The sequence below is a fragment of the Protobothrops mucrosquamatus genome, unplaced genomic scaffold (assembly GCF_001527695.2).
Source record: "Protobothrops mucrosquamatus isolate PMUCROS unplaced genomic scaffold, P.Mucros_1.0 scaffold3469, whole genome shotgun sequence".
NCBI lineage: Eukaryota > Metazoa > Chordata > Lepidosauria > Squamata > Viperidae > Protobothrops > Protobothrops mucrosquamatus.
In genome coordinates, this window is record NW_015389444.1 from 25,498 (window position 1) to 37,807 (window position 12,310).

General features: G+C 37.2%; 1 protein-coding gene across 2 annotated transcripts; it reads left to right on the plus strand.

Moving 5' to 3' along the window:
• Positions 1–1,294: 1,294 nt before the first annotated feature.
• Positions 1,295–11,552, plus strand: CUNH9orf135 (chromosome unknown C9orf135 homolog). 2 transcript variants are annotated; one of them, XM_015827054.1, is made up of 6 exons: positions 1,295–1,691; positions 2,093–2,201; positions 2,763–2,884; positions 3,465–3,533; positions 7,662–7,719; positions 11,318–11,552. In XM_015827054.1, the coding sequence occupies exons 1-6, from the start codon at positions 1,594–1,596 to the stop codon at positions 11,513–11,515; spliced, it is 654 nt and encodes a 217-aa protein (XP_015682540.1). In that variant the 5' UTR covers positions 1,295–1,593; the 3' UTR covers positions 11,516–11,552. The 2 variants fall into 2 exon arrangements, with proteins under 2 accessions (XP_015682540.1, XP_015682542.1); XM_015827056.1 differs by lacking the exon at positions 3,465–3,533.
• Positions 11,553–12,310: the final 758 nt, after the last annotated feature.

The window sequence follows — 12,310 nt, forward strand, 5'->3', positions numbered from 1 at the left end:
AACATGCATGCAGCACCAAACTGGGACTAGTAAATTCATTAACATGTCATGTGAGCATGTCTAAGTCTGCAAGGAGCCTCTATTCACACTAACTATTTGTAGAGTAGCAAGAAATATGACAGCAATTTCACTGGCACCATATCACTGGTCCTGTCGTGAATATAGGACTGTAGGCATGGGCAATAATGGGCATGCTATGGTATGTCCATATGATACCATAGGTCCATGAGCTGCAATGCTTACCAGTCGGCTTCTGGGTGTGTTCAAGGTATTTATTGACACTTACAAAGCTTTTCAGGGCACAGGGCCTCGTTACCAGAGGTACTATTAGCTCTGATCATTCCTGTCTGATAAGATCTAACAGAGGGGGTCCTCTCAATTAAACAATATAATTCTACTGGGACTTTGGGATGTGCCTTCTCTATTGCCATGGCTGTCCTTCGGAATCGCATCCAGAGATATTTCCAATAAGCAAGTCTACAACTGTAGAATATATAAATTCAGGCTCAATTCCTTATTTATCACTTACAGAGACTTTTCTTATCTGTGAGGCTATCATGCAAATCCTTTCCAATCTGCTAATATTGTGTTTTTCTTTAGTGATTCTTTTCCACAGCAAACCAAAGCAAATCATCTACAATATATGTAATGGCAGAAGAATTATTCCTGGAGCTGCCGAGCATAGAAAAGAAACTAGTGCCTGCCCAGGGACTGCTGGGCCTCAGCTTCTTTTTCCTTTTATGAAAATTAGGTTTTTTCTCTTTAAGAGAACAATTTATGTATGCACATTCAGTATGAACTTTGCTTGCCAAGAAATATTACTACCACAGTGGTGGTTAGCTTCTAAAATAAGGCTGCAAAAGTTTAGGTGACCATCAGTGAGCAGAAAATTGATACAGAAAACCTTATGATTGCTTCCCTGCTTCCTCCAGATTTGTGCAGCCCAGATTTGGGAGCCCTAAATTTTAAAACTAAGTTTGCCTTTTGGGCAAAATAGAATGCTAATGTTTTTCATTTAAAAAAAAATTAAGCACTGCCAAATGCACACTTTGATTATTGACAGAAGAAAGGGTTGAATTTAACATGACTCTGCCCTTGAAATGACTTGGAAACAATATATATATTTTCACAATTCCAGCTCAATAAGGCTTGATGGCAAGCTTGGCATGATATCTCACATTTTGTATATTTCCATAGTATTACATTGTGGGAATTATTTGTTGCTTTCCCCTTGACTTACAATGAACAGTAGTTCCGGCCTCTTGGCGGAATGATTTTGAGATTTGTTATTTTCCTCTATAGCATCAGTGGTCACCATGGAGACTAATGTGTCCAGCAAAGAATGAAAGCTGCAAAGTCTTGCTTGCTTGCTGTTCATTTCTTTTGTTGACCAATGAAAGCTTGGAGCTTTGAGAAATAATACAGAGAGAATGAAGTATTGGTCTCAAGATTAAGTTCTTACTTATAATGCCCTGCTCTTGAATGAATGTGAATATTCTGCTGTGAATTGCCCTGCAGTAGGAGAAATAATACTGAATTAATTTCAGATATAGTGGTCCTATAGAAGTGGTGAAAATCCAAAATCATTTGAAGATGGAATTAGGGCCTCCAGATGTGATGGAACGCAAAGGAGCGTTGACCTTGCGCTCCAATTCAGCATATTATGGGAGACCCACTCTTGTGTATGGCTGGTAAGAAAAAAATATTGTTCACTGGTCTGATGTGGTTTAATACTGTTCTCTCTTTTTTTTAAAAAAAAACAAAACCCACCAGATATGATTAAGTCACAAAGTGTCATTCATTCTGGCTGTTTTCAATATAAAGCTTAGCAGTTTGGTTACTAATAATATTTGAAGTTGGTTTTCTTTTTCCAATTTTTGTATTTGTTTTTGATTTCAGATTTATCTGAAGACTTTTGACACTTTTTGAGAAGTGCTCTCATATGGGACTTTGCTTAAAATAAAAATGTAATCGGCTTTGCACAAACACATGTTTGGGTTTGACTTGTATATTATGTCAGTAGTAATGTAGATATTAGTAACTTTTAAGATATGCTTTAGTATCACTATTTATGATTTCTTATAATTTAAAGGTTCCAGAACAGGGAGGCTGAACCTAAGGATTATGATATAAATGAAATTAGTTTGGGTTCTAAGAACTTATGTCAGTCTACTTACTGGAGATTTGGAACCATGGATCAAGTAAGATAGCTTATTGTCGATAGCATGTTTGTTCGGTATGTTGATGTATCACATTCATATTTATTTATTTTTTATAAATATATTACCACAAAGCATAGCCATTCATAGAATACATCTGTATATTGATATTAAATTAATCAATATTGTGTAAATCTTTTAGAGGACTCAAGATGGATATTAAAACCACCTATATTAATTTCAACCAGCACCAATGATTTCAAGAATAACCTCAAACCTGGATTGTGCAGTTTAATAGATGTTTTATTATAATTTAGTTGCAATGTTTATTTTCAAATAAAGCTCTGGGATGTTTTATTTATGAATAGAAAATAATCAATTCATCCTTAATTAATTCACTAGCCAAAAATCAATGTTATAGTAATAAGAATAGAACATATATATTTTCATTCTGTGCACCAATCGATTTAAAAAATATTGATTGGGGTGGAAATGCATAAATTGTAAGAGTAAAGCTATATTTCCAGGATTCCAACAGTGTTGGTTATTTTTGTACTGCATTGGAACTATGTAATGATTCCTTGTTCTAACATTTACTTTTAGAAATGGATAACAACATATCAAGATCATCTGTCATCTCCCTGTAGCAAAAAAGAATATAAAGAACTAGAGATTTGGAGACCTTTGCTGGATGAAGATGGCTTTCACACAATTGTTGTTGACAGGTATTTCTGATATTTTTGCATCGACAATAATTTAAATAATATTGACTATCATATAAAATATATCATGAATATCTTTTTGTCCCCTTCTTTCTTTCTACCTTATATTTGTTTTTAAAAACATTGGAAGCAATTAATCTTTTATTTCAAGAATTACTCCATCTAATCTCTGATATATTTTACAGTTCATTAATATTCACAAAGCATTAAATAAAAAGAGAAAACAGTAACTGATTTTAAACATAATACTTATCCTGAAAACTACAAAGTTAATGTAATGATTTTTTTAGTATGTTTAAAGACTTTGACACAATTCATCCAATAGAGAGCAGTGCAGCAATGCAATGTAGAGCAAAGAAACAAAAAAAATCACATGATTTATATAAATGAAGTAATACTAGATTTCTCTAAGGTTGCAGTCCCCTACACTTTTTTCTTTGTAAAGCCCATTGAACTGATTTTAACTTAAGACTGCCTGCCCATTCGTCCATCCAGCATTGCCAATTGGATCTAAAATAAAGCTTGCATTTTCCTTTAATTTTTCTTTCAATCTGAAAGTTGTCTCTTTTTTTTTCCTTCTCAGGGATACAGGGCTACCTGAAACAGGTTTTGGTGCTGTGTTACCACGTCACCCACCTGAGAAGTTTAAAATGTTTGTATATACATATATGCTAATTATTTTAGTTTTACTATGAAGTTCAGATTTTGTTGTGCCTTCATGCCGATGCTTATTGAAACCTGTAACATGATCAAAGTTCCTATATTTGTACCTCATAACATTACCTCGATACTTAAAAGTATCTGATAATTTTATTCTTGGCATTACCAGAACACTTAAACCTCAGTTTCGGTTATTTCATTGTTTCTCTTTTGTACTAGAAATCTGATAATTTATCAGTTTATTTTCATTTAAATTAATGAAACTGGTTTCTCATGATTTCTGATTGACCTCTTTGTCTTCAATACAATACCCTAACATTTTCACAGACCTTTGAAAATTCTGTCCTTAGGGAGTTTTGCCTACAACAGGGATTTGTACTCCATAACCATCATGCTGTAAATTCAAGTTTCCTATGCCTCTGGTTGAACTTACTTGCAAATACATTCACTGTTTTGGAGAAAGTTGGGAAGGAATGGAAAAACAGATTGGAAATAAAGACAAAATTCTTTGATTTTTCCCACAGCTTTCTGGGGAGGTTTCCATGGGCTGGGCTGCTTGCTTGCAACTCCTCCACCTAGCAAAAACCACTACTGGGATGTTTGGCTTTTTAAACAAGAGCAGTCTCTAGTTCGCAGCTGATAAAGTTGCGGGAATGCCGGAGGCACTTTCTTCTGCAAACTCAGGGTTTCTCTTGATTTGGTCAAGTAACCTCTTTTTCCTTGAGTTAGAAGAAATCCTTGATCCGTTCTGAGCCTGCTGTTCCAAAGAACATAGGGCAGTTGATAGAAGCAGAGCTGAAATTTATTTGACAGCATGACAGTCATAGCAATTGAAGGGAGCCATGAATCTTAGCTTTAGAGAGGTCACTTTTATACAGAGGTCCTTCTATTGTTTTTAGAGCCTTTGTGGGCTCAGCCCACCTTCTAGGGATTACTGGAAAGCACCCCTGGCCCAGTCCGGTAGTGAGGAAATGCAGCTTAGCTGTCTGTGGAGTTTTTCAATCTTTTATCTTTGGTGAGTCCAGAGGGTGGCCTTGGGGTGAAGAATTTGTGTGAGGAAATTTATTACTGAAATGAAGAACTACAAATATCTTGAGGGGATTTTATTGTTTTCTTATTTAGCCAATTTCAGCCATGTTAAAACATGCTTTGCTTTCAGCTTAGGTGTCAAAAGGCTTAAGCTTTTGTTTTTATTGTCGGAGTTCATCAGGAGAGGACAGGAACGAAGGAAAGAGAGTCAAGATGACATGGAGTGGTTTTGGCCTTCCTACACCTGTTTTTAAATTAGGTGAAAACAGAAATGTATAAGAGTTTTAATTGTCTAGGAATTTTCTGCTTGCACATTGTTTCAAAACAATGAAGGTGTTGAAAGCTATAGATTACCAACAGCACAATGACTAATTTACTATTATATAACATGGGAAACCAAATAGGCAGTATAAGAACTCTTGAAACAATTCTAAGGAATTAAGTACTTTTCCATTTTTTAAAATGAGCTCTGAAAATAAGAGTAGATCCCATTGGTACTATATTAATCCACAGACATAATCTACAGAAATATATCATGTGTTATGGTATTAAAGGTCACTATATATAAGGGAATTAATTGGATTGCACTTCTGTCCTGCTATTACCTGGGCTTGAAATCAGGCTGAAACAGAAAAATCATTTTCTAAGGTTGCTTAAAGTTGGTCAGCCTAACTTTTTGGCAATGTTCAGAGTATACAGTATTGTCCCCAAAAGTAGAACTACCAGAAATCTGGTGCATAAATCTAGGTAACCACCAGATGGCAGCAATTTTTATTGCAATCTAGTAATTCTCTGAATTTTTTAAACTCCAGATTTTCTAGCAGTAGTGGGGGGGGGGGGGGAAGATAACTAGATGGGCTGCTGGAGCACAGACTGCATCCCCAGCATTATCAACATCACTGACATTATTCTGTGCAGATAGTGAGTAATGTTTGTACATTGAACTGAATTGTTGACCAGTATTGTTTCCACAGAAATAAGATATATTTGCTCTACGAAGAATAATAAACAGATCAGAGAAAGAAAAGGAAGAGGAAGCTAAGTCAGCTGCCATAAGCTCCCTTCTTAGTTCCTAAAAACTAGATTTTATTTTGCTTGCAAGAGATGGATCATCTGCCTTGATTGTAACTTGGAAATTGTTCCAAAACTTAGTCATAGGCTTGGAACGGAAACTTAAGTGAGGTAATTTTTCAAAGAAAAGGTGGTACAAAATGATCTTATTACAAGATGATAAGGGTATGTTTTGTTTTTATGTATTGACATGGTCTCTTGCAAAACACGTACTAGTAACCACCACAGGGCCTAACTAGGAGTGACGTGAGAAGACACATTTATTATACTCATGCTTCCTTCTTCTGAGAGTATGCGAAAAAAAATGAGTAAAAAGAGATGAGATGGAAACTTGTCTGCCACTTATTCCATCAGAGCTATGAAAAATTTAAACATATCTCAAATCCAACTTCATCTTTGGATTGTGGTAATTGTCCTAAAATTCTGAAGACATAATTTAACCTTGTCTAATTGCTTGGGACATTAGGACATTTATTCTGTTTGCTTGTAAGCCCTAGTGAGAACTTTTGAGGCTGAAGATATAGACCTATTTACACGTGAAGTATTAATACCACTTTACAATGCCTTGGTAAGGCCACACTTGGAATACTGCATCCAGTTTTGGTCACCATGATGTAAAAAAGATGTTGAGACTCTAGAAAGAGTACAGAGAAGAGCAACAAAGATGATTAGGGGACTGGAGGTTACAAAGAGAAGGACGAGGGGGGACATGATAGCAGTGTTCCAATATCTCAGGGGCTGCCACAAAGAAGAGGGAATCAGGCTATTCTCCAAAGTGCCTGAGGGCAGGACAAGAAGCAACGTGTGGAAACTAACCAAAGAGAGAAGCAACCTAGAACTAAGGAGAAACTTCCTGACAGTTAGAACAATTAACCAGTGGAACAACCTGCCTCTAGAAGCGGTGAATGCGCCAAAACTGGAAGTTTTAAAGAAGAAACTGTACAACCATTTGTCCGAAATGGTATAGGGTTTCCTGCCTCAGCAGGAGGTTGGACTAGATGACCTCCGAGGTCCCTTCCAACTTTATCATTATTATTATTATAAACAGTGAGACTTCTCATATGTATGTAATTCTCCTCTTCAGAAACATTCGCAACCATCCAAGAATACTCCCACCTGTCATTGTGTGATATATTAATTAATCAAATAGATATTTGGAAATATTTATGTCTTATATGTTCAGATCCTATAGCACAGGGGTCCCCAAGCTTTCTGTGTTGGCGGCCCGATGGGAAAGGGAGGGGCAGGCACCTTTATGCATGCATGCACACACATGCAAATGTGGCTGCGCATGCATGCAAGCAAACAGGACCATGAGCATGCATGCTCCACAAATGGGGCTGCTAGCGCCAGCATGCGGTGCATGGCTCAACTAGCGCCAGCACGTGGCTCGGCTAGCACCGGCGCGTGGCTCGCGGCTTGGCTAGCGCCGGCATGAAACTCACATCTCGCGGCTCGGCTAGCACCAGCAAGAGACTCACAACTCGCAGCTCAGCTAGCGCTGGCGCAAGGCTCGTGGCTTGGCTAGCACCAGCACAAGACTCGTGGCTCGGCTAGCACTGGCGAGAGGCTCGTGGCTTGGTTAGCACCGTGAGAAGCTCATAGCTCAGCTAGCGCCGGTGAGAGGCTCGCGGCTTGGCTAGCATCAGTGCAAGGGGGAGTGAGTGCACGCACATTAGCCTGCGCCCTGACTACCCACTCAGGTGGACTGGTGGCCAAGAAGTCACAGCCTGGTAGTGGGCCACGGCCCATAGGCTGGGGACCTCTGCTATAGCATGTTTCCTCCCAAAAAAGAAAGAATGAAAGAAAAACTGACCTCTGCAGAAATAATTTATAACAGGGAAATATAATAGTGGCTAGAGAATATTTTAATTGCTTTGTATACACTTGAGAAAATTTCCTTTGGTTTTGATTTTGAAGAGACAGACTACCTATATCTTCAATTATATTTAATGAGCTTGTAAATATAGTTAGAAAAATACTGTGGAGCTAGTCTTACTACATGGTTTATGTTTTACAGGTTTATGGATACAACATACCGAATAGACTATGTTCCACCATATGACTATATGCCATATGTAAGTATATGGGAACAGGAAAAATATGGGAAAATAAAGGGTATGGAATGTTATGCGTAACAGGATTTTATTAAGTAGCTTCTACCAGGCAACTATTATGACAATTGCCCCTAAGATCTCTATAATTTAGCAGATTTTACTTTGAAAACAGTTAAGCAATGTCCAAAATCTGTAGTATAGTATTTGAGCTGGCTTATCTTATAGGTGTGTTAGCAGTGTTACCCTGCTAAGTTTTCTAATATTGTCCGGCCATTTCGAGCTCGTTCTGCTCTCTTCAGTTAGCCACACCCTTTATGGGATTCAAACCTGGGCAGTTTACATACTAGACAGTGATTTAACCACCAGCCACAGGCTTTCCTCCCCTCTTTGCCAGCCGAGTCAAGGGAGTACTGTATATACAGGAAGTTTTTCAGACAAACCAGTCTGATTGATTACACCTTGACATTTTAACTGCTATACTGCAGTTTTACTTTTTACAATATCTTTTGCCTTGCAGCCTCCAACTAGGGGCGTTAAGCAGGTTCAAGTCGCAACTGCGAAACATTTTAAAATGTATATATATATGATTTTAGAAGGAAAAATATACAGCAACCAGAATACCTGTGCTTCTCTTTCCCATGCTGTAAAGAGGGCTTAGGTACAACAATCACCATGGCAGTATTTGGAGAAAAAAATGAAAAAAAAAAGCTGGAAAATAAAAAAGAATGACAAAAAGAAAATTAAAGAACCAAACTAAAAGAGAAGACTGTAGAGGAGAGTCTTAGTAATGGAAATGAGGCAGCTGCAGGGAAGAATAACAGCTGTAGCATAAGCACCCTTTAGAGCAGTGTTTCTCTCAGCCATGGCAACTTTAAGACATGTGGACTTCAATTTCCAGAATTCTGGAAGTTGGTCCACATATCTTAAAGTTGCCATGGTTGAGAGATATCAGGAAACCTAGGTGCTGGAAGCCTGGGGCCAGCGGCAGAGTGCTCTAAAACATGGGAAACAGCACAACAGCATCAGAAGCATCCCCACCATCCCCCCCAGCCTTAAAATTCCAGAGGGGACCAGCATTTATGGTAAAGACAACTTCAGGGAGTGATTCTGAGGAACTGGAAGCTGGAATAATCCAAATTCTCCTATCACCCAACAAGCCACATAAGTGACGTGTCAGGGATAGGTCTTGAGAAGAAAAGTGTTACATTAATGAGAAGTCAAAGTAGAAATAAAGCTGACAGAACTATAGAAACTATAAAGGTATAGGACATAGAACTCTGGGCTCTACTGGAAACCACTGATAAGCTATGTATGACTACAAATGATAGATAAGGTAGAATGTAAGCTAGAACAGGGCTGTCAAACTGCTGGCCCACGGGCCGGATGCGTCATGGCGAAACCGCACCCACCCCATTGCTAGCAATGGAAAAAAAGTCGTGATATGTCGTGACATGTCACGTGGACGTGGCAAGTTTGACATCCCTGAGCTAGAAGATAGAAGATGAAAACAAGAAAACAAAATAGTAACATAGAAATAAAAGACTAAAGGTTATCTTTTGCTGTTAACAATCTCTGGTTTGCATTATTTTCTAGTACATTTGTAAAAGAATGCATTTCAATGTCTCTGGTTTATCGCAAAATCAAACCTATGACAGTGGTTCTTATTTGGATTACAAAATTGCATTGTGTTCTTTATTGGCATCTACTTTTATGATTTTGAAAAAAGTTAATTATATAATAAAACTCCTACAAATGAAAACATCCGGAGAACATTGCTATGTTTCTCTGTCTGTGTATATGTGATTTATTTTTTTAAAAAAAAGAACAGTTCAGATTGCACAAAGCCAGTAAATGAAGAGGGACGCATGTTGTTGCATAATGATTCAGACTGGATTCCTTTTTTTTTTTTAAATAAATTAGGAATCTAACAAAATAAGAATTGTGACCATATTTTTTGTAACCATGGCAGCCCCCAAAAGAAAAATATATCTTCATCTATTCTGATGGAATAGCTCTCTTTCTCTCACACATGGTCATCACTGGATCATTTTGTTCGTATTAAAAACAGGAATATTAGCTTCCACCAGCTGTAAATGTGCTTCTTTTAAGTTAGTTTTATAAAAAGTATTTCTCATATTTTGCTTTCCTGAAATTTCTTTAGTAGTCTGTTGGCTGGGCAGCCTCCCTCTCTTTCCAACCGTATCTAATTCACAATTTCACAGTTTCTGTTCCCACACATCCTTATTTCTTACTATGTATTTTTCATTTTAGTTTACCTCAGGAGTGTCCAGTTTTGGTAACTTGAAGACCTGTGGACTTTAACTTCCAGAATTCCCAGCATAGCTGGCTGGGGAATTCTGGAGTTGAAGTCCACAAGTTTTCCAGTTGCCAAGGTTGGATACCCCTGCTTCATCTACTTTCTCCCAAGTTTCCTAGGCATTAGATACCTGGCTTCTTTGAACTTAATGCCTCCTGGATATACTTCCATATTGCCTCCCAGCCATTAACTTGTATTCTCTTTTATTAACCAAGCCTTTCTCCTCATCCCTTCTAGCCAAAGAAAAATAACCCATCAATACCTAAGCTCTTTGCAATTTTTTTTGCAAAAACCTGCTTTTTTCATGAATTGTGAAACATTACAGCTGACTCTTCTTGTTTTGTAACTGGTCTGGTTTTATTTAATTAATGAAGTTTGGAAGGCTGCTGAACTCCAAAGTGAGTCTGAGCAACTTACATAATAAAAAAGAGATAAAAAAATTAAAAAGAAACTGCAAAAAAAGAAAATGATGTATGCTCAGACAAAATCACCACCGTTTTAGTAAATGATAGTACATAATATATCTTAATGTTACAGATAATCCTCATTTAATGACCATTCTTTTAGCAAAGTGTCCTAAGTTATGCCGAGGCTAGCTGGTCTTCAGATTTAATGACTGTTGCAGCATTGCTCCAGTCACATGATTGTGACCTAGGCACTTGGCAACCGGCTTGCCCTCACCACATTTGCGGTGTCTTGAAGTCACGTGATTGCCGTTTGTGACCTTCCCAGACAGCTTCTGAGAAGCAAAGTCAATGGGGAAGATGACAAGTATCATGGTCATGTGATGTCTCACTTAATAACTGCAGGTGGTTTATTTAATGAACATGGCAAAAATGTCATAAAATTGGGTGTGGTCACATGATGCCTCTCTTAATGACTGCACCATAGTGATTGATTTTCATTTTCTGGTTTCTACAGTGGTCATAAGTCAAGAACTATCTGCAGATACAGCCATGACTGAGAGAATCCTATATTTTTCATCGATGGCAAAGATTTTACCAGTTTTGAAAACAGGATTGTATTATGTAATACTACGATCAGTTCTTTTAGAGTTAGACACTGAAAATTAGAGATGAATACAGATTTGCTGTTTTGGAAAATCTGTTTAAAAATGTTACCACTCACACGGTTTTTCCACGCACATTTTTTAATTCGAGAAATGTAAATAATTAAAATGTTATTGGAAGAGAAATATATTAGCTGATTAAACTTATTTTTGGTATTAGTAGTGCCAATGTTAAAGTTTGCTCCTCAAAACTTTCTTTTGAGTAATAATATACATGAATACCTTCCCTTTAGGTTGCACCTGATACGAGCGGGTACTCTGTAGTACATAGGAAATGTCATTCCCAATTTACTGACACAGCAGATTACAGGAGACATGGAATCAACACATGGCAGGATGAAAGTGGAGTTTATGCTAATGCAGATCTAAAGCAGAAAGTATTTCCTGCAACTAATCCTATACCAATAAATGTGGAAGAAACTGGTTCTTAAGCATTAGTAGTGATGCTACAAATTAAAGGGTATTCATATATACTAATGTTTGTCAGTAGAATTATTCCTTTCAACAGCCTTGCAGCTTATATAATATTGAGTTAGAAGACAAGGGGGAATAAATTTGTACAATGGAATCTTAAATTAGAACTGCAGGAACTTTTGATTGCAACTTCATTTTAAAAATAATGCAAATACCAACAACTTCGCCCTTCTCTGTAACTGGTACCAAGTTATGAGACTTTTCAGCCTGCGTCTCAGAGCAGCAATTCTTTCCTATTTTCTGCACAAGAATATAAACACTTTTATTTTTAGCATAGGTATTTGCACACATTATTTGCAAAAGAAAGCCTTGGAATGCAGTGCCTAAAAGAACCTAATTATTAATCAGCTGATCAGGAGTAATAGTTTAAGCAAAGATTATGTTACAAAGACTCTCAAGTAAGTATTGTAATTCCTTTTGAAAATTTCCTTCGGATGTTGATCCAAAGTCTATTGATGAAACATTTAATTGTTTTAGCCTCCTTAAGTAAGGATGATGGTACTAGAGTGCATGAAATCTTTTTTACAAAACAAAAAAATATAGCCAACATACTTCTCTAATAAAAGGCCAGTGATAATTTATTTCACGCTGTCTAAAATTACTGCATCAATGCATTGCAAATCTTGACCAGGTAGGTAAAATTAGACTGCATTTTTAGAGACAGTGTTTCCCCCCCCCATCAGTTGTACTAAAAAGTACTGCTTCTAGGTATCCAAAAATGGAAAATAGAACCTAGGCAGATTCCAGCACCC

Excerpts from the sequence above, each read along its gene's own strand:
- CUNH9orf135 (XM_015827054.1), top strand. The coding sequence starts at position 1,594 with ATGGAATTAGGGCCTCCAGATGTGATGGAACGCAAAGGAGCGTTGACC. Across the intron at positions 1,692-2,092 it reads CCCACTCTTGTGTATGGCTG|GTTCCAGAACAGGGAGGCTG; the intron begins GTAAGAAAAAAA and ends TATAATTTAAAG. Across the intron at positions 3,534-7,661 it reads CCACCTGAGAAGTTTAAAAT|GTTTATGGATACAACATACC; the intron begins GTTTGTATATAC and ends TATGTTTTACAG.